A 3,502-nucleotide genomic window follows, 5' to 3' on the forward strand; every position below is an offset into this window, starting at 1 on the left:
ATGTACATAAACCCTGTCATGATAACAGTTGATAATTTTTTTTTTCTGACTTGAATAAACTATGCTTTTCAAACCATGCCAGCTGGATAGATGTACATGTATGGGTGGTAAATATTAATTTTCACAGGTAGTCATAGTACAGTCATCCAAACAGTCAATTATTGATGTTCATGTGAACTGCTTCAGCCAATTGCATAGATATCTGATCTTTGTTGTGTTTTTTGCAAAGAATTGGTTGACATAATACCCTTATAAGGGTATAAAATTATGTCAATCAATTCTTTGCAAAACACACACCACAGGGATGCCAAAATTAGATTATCTAGTAATTTTTTGCATCCCTCACATGAATTCATAAATTTAGCTAAGTATTTCTATCTATTTTGTCACAGGAGAAAAAGGAAACTGTACTACCACCACAGGGAGAAGGCAAAACAGTACCCACACGAGTATGCTTGTATTGCGCAAGATGGCATGGATCACTGACAGGTAATTAGCTTCTCCTTCCACGCCTCATAGTAAATTTTAGTGTTACAGCACATGCCTATGCCAGTGCAAGAAAGCTTAGAACTCACTCGACTGGTGTGTTAAACCATGGCAGACAACCAAAGGGCTATTTTGACCTATTCCAGTATCCCCATGATTCAAATCTCACCATAAATATTCTATTATTGGAGTTGCAAAGCATGGGGGAGGACTTGCCTGACACCCTGTTCCTCCAAATGGATAATTGCTGGAGGGAAAAACCAGTTTGTTCTAAACTTCCTTGGTGTCCTAGTTATGCTTGATATTTTTGTGAAGGTAAATTGAGTAACACTGAAAATTTATTGAGTCAAATAAGGAATTTGATCCTCTCTGCCTTAGGAGTTTAGTGTACTGGTAGAAGCCAGTTATAATTATATGCATATTAATTAAAGGAAAGGAAAGGAAAGCAACTTAAGGGTGCGTTCGATTGACCGTATTCCAGAATAGGAATACATGGAATATAAGTTAGAAATCCTTCGTTTTTACGGAGATTCACATTAAAATTGTCAGATAACTGCCAAAATGCTATTTTAAACATATTTTTGTTGTCCTTGCTGATTCGAAGCGTGCCAAACGTACAGTTTTTATCATCACTCTACGTATTCTTATTCTGGAACAGGTTCAATCGAACGCGCCCTAATTTAAATAAGTGTCTAGTCGTTCTAGCGCTGGAGCATTAATTGGGGACACTGTAATGCAAATCAGATCAAATGTTGGTTTTTGAGGAGAGGAAAACTGGAGTACCCGGAGAAAAACCTCTCAGTGCAGAGCAGAGAACCAACAAACTCAACATAAATATGATGCCAAGTCAGGGAATCGAACCCAGGCCACATTGGTGGGATGTGAGTGCTCTGACTCACCACTGTGCCATCCATGCAGCCATGTAACCCTCTTTTCATTTTTGCAGGTGAAACTGAATTTTTTAATGGTGGGACATACACATGAAGCTGTTGACCAAATGTTTAACAAGTAAGAGATGTCTTTGCAGTGCACAAAATTCTGTTTAATAATTATTGTTTTGGCTGTTGCATTGTGATAAATAATGTACACAAGGATTAATGTTTATATTCCATTTGACCTTTTATAGAATCAGTGGTTTCACTCTTTTTGGCCGTTTCATTTTGGTGGTTTTGCTTTTGTTGCTTCGCGCTTTAGCACATGCCCTTAATTCCTCAATGTTGTTACATGCCAGTTAATTTACAGTGCATTTTTCTGTTACAGGCTTTCAGAATGCCTCGTTAAGCAAGACACAAGAACCTTTTCAGGTATGTGTACGGTATTTCAATGTGATGAGAGGAGCACTTGTGCATTTTGTCTCTTTATGAAGAACTTCTTTTAGAGTATTTACTGATATGTATGCATTAATTTGCAGAATTTTCAGAAGAGCACAAAACAGAGTGGAGTACTCTCCTATCAGCTGAGAATGCAAAGTGGAGTCAGAAAGATAGGGCAGCAAGTTGGCCATTGCAAGATATACTTGCTAGGAAAGCAAACTTGAGGGAGAAACAAAAACTACCTGAGTCGGGTGACAATGGCCTAGGATTTTTGGGACAGAAACCTGAGGGGGTTCCAGTAGATGTCGATAACATGGTCAGAAATCAAGTTGCCCCAGTACGAGAGGTAAACCATAAGGTGTAAAAAGATGCAATTGCTTGATTAAAATTAATGCCCCATTCACACCAAACCTTAACCAAGACTGTTTTGAAGATGTTTAGTTAAACAAGTCATGCTTTCAAAGTGTTTTCTTTTAAATCATGTATGTATACTGATTTCTGTCAACTACAAATTTAGCACAGGTCAAAGCATTTATTCAAACTCACCCAAATCTCATGTAAAAGGAGGTGTTACATTTTTCTATGGCTGATTTTCAGTTTGTTTAATCCAGGTTAATTTAGCATGTCTAGTTGTTGGTGTGAATGGGGTATAAGAAAGTTGTTGTGTGATTTCTTCATTTTGTTTTTTTGCATTTAGGTGTATGGTGGAGTATACAGAAGACCACAACCAGATGTAGTGATGGTAAATAGTTATGAAGGAGTAGTACCAGCTAGCATTGTTGCTGTCAACCTGGATGGAAACTACAAGCCTCCCCATCTAGCAGAAGTACAACAGATTGACAATACCTCCTTTACTGTGCAGTGGCGAAAGGGTGGCTACAAGACAAAATGGGTGCCTTGGCATGGCTGGACATCCACCCAGATTCCAAAGGAAAGCGTAATATACTTTGATATTGACTTTGATGAAAATGGGAAACTGAAAAAAGAGGCAGCACAGTATTTAAGAAGAAAATACAAGGAGTTACAAAAAAATTAGATGCAGATCAGATTATCTATGAATTATTCATGTGGTCATGTTCCTTAAAGTGCTACTGTGACCAAAAACCAAGTTTTAAGCCTTGATTTCAAAAAGACACCTGTTAAACTGTATTTCAACTGGAATTTTCTTGTTTAATGGTCCACCATATAACTTTAACTTCTTGAGGGAACTGGCAAGATTGAGGAGAAAATGATGTCAAAGACTCAATACATGTAGTTTAAGAATGCAATGCATGTGTATGCCGCTGAATTAATATGCAGCACAGGAGTTTCAGGCTTTCAGACTTTTAAACTTGTGTTTTCTGTTTACACGCTGAAATTTTAAGCTAGTGAGTAAATAACATCACTTTTCCCTAGATCGAACCCTCACAGGTCCAATCAGTCAGTTTGAAACGTGAGTAATGGCAGACTGAAATCCAAAACTTCACTCAAAGTAAACAGCCTTTGGATAACAGACCTTAAAATTTTGCCAGTCAAGTGTTGAGCAATCACACTTTCAAAATCTGAAGAAAAAAAGGAAGTGATTTTTTGGTCATAGTTACTGTGGCACTTAAACAATAGGGTAATTCTGTAGATCTGCCAGTGATGAAGTAAGAAGCTAAAGTAGAATGCGATCATTAATTTTATCCAGCTGGTCTGTCCATGGAAATTCACATGAAGCTGTT

At 37.5% G+C, this 3,502-nt stretch overlaps 1 protein-coding gene across 1 annotated transcript; it reads left to right on the forward strand.

Annotated features, from left to right (window-relative positions):
* The first annotated feature begins 780 nt into the window (after positions 1-780).
* Positions 781-2,835, forward strand: LOC138001239 (uncharacterized). Its single transcript, XM_068847886.1, has 5 exons — positions 781-801; positions 1,433-1,494; positions 1,747-1,790; positions 1,898-2,145; positions 2,497-2,835. Exons 1-5 carry the CDS (start codon positions 781-783, stop codon positions 2,833-2,835), a joined length of 714 nt encoding a protein of 237 aa, XP_068703987.1.
* Positions 2,836-3,502: the final 667 nt, after the last annotated feature.

The sequence above is a fragment of the Montipora foliosa genome, chromosome 4, assembly GCF_036669935.1.
Source record: "Montipora foliosa isolate CH-2021 chromosome 4, ASM3666993v2, whole genome shotgun sequence".
NCBI lineage: Eukaryota > Metazoa > Cnidaria > Anthozoa > Scleractinia > Acroporidae > Montipora > Montipora foliosa.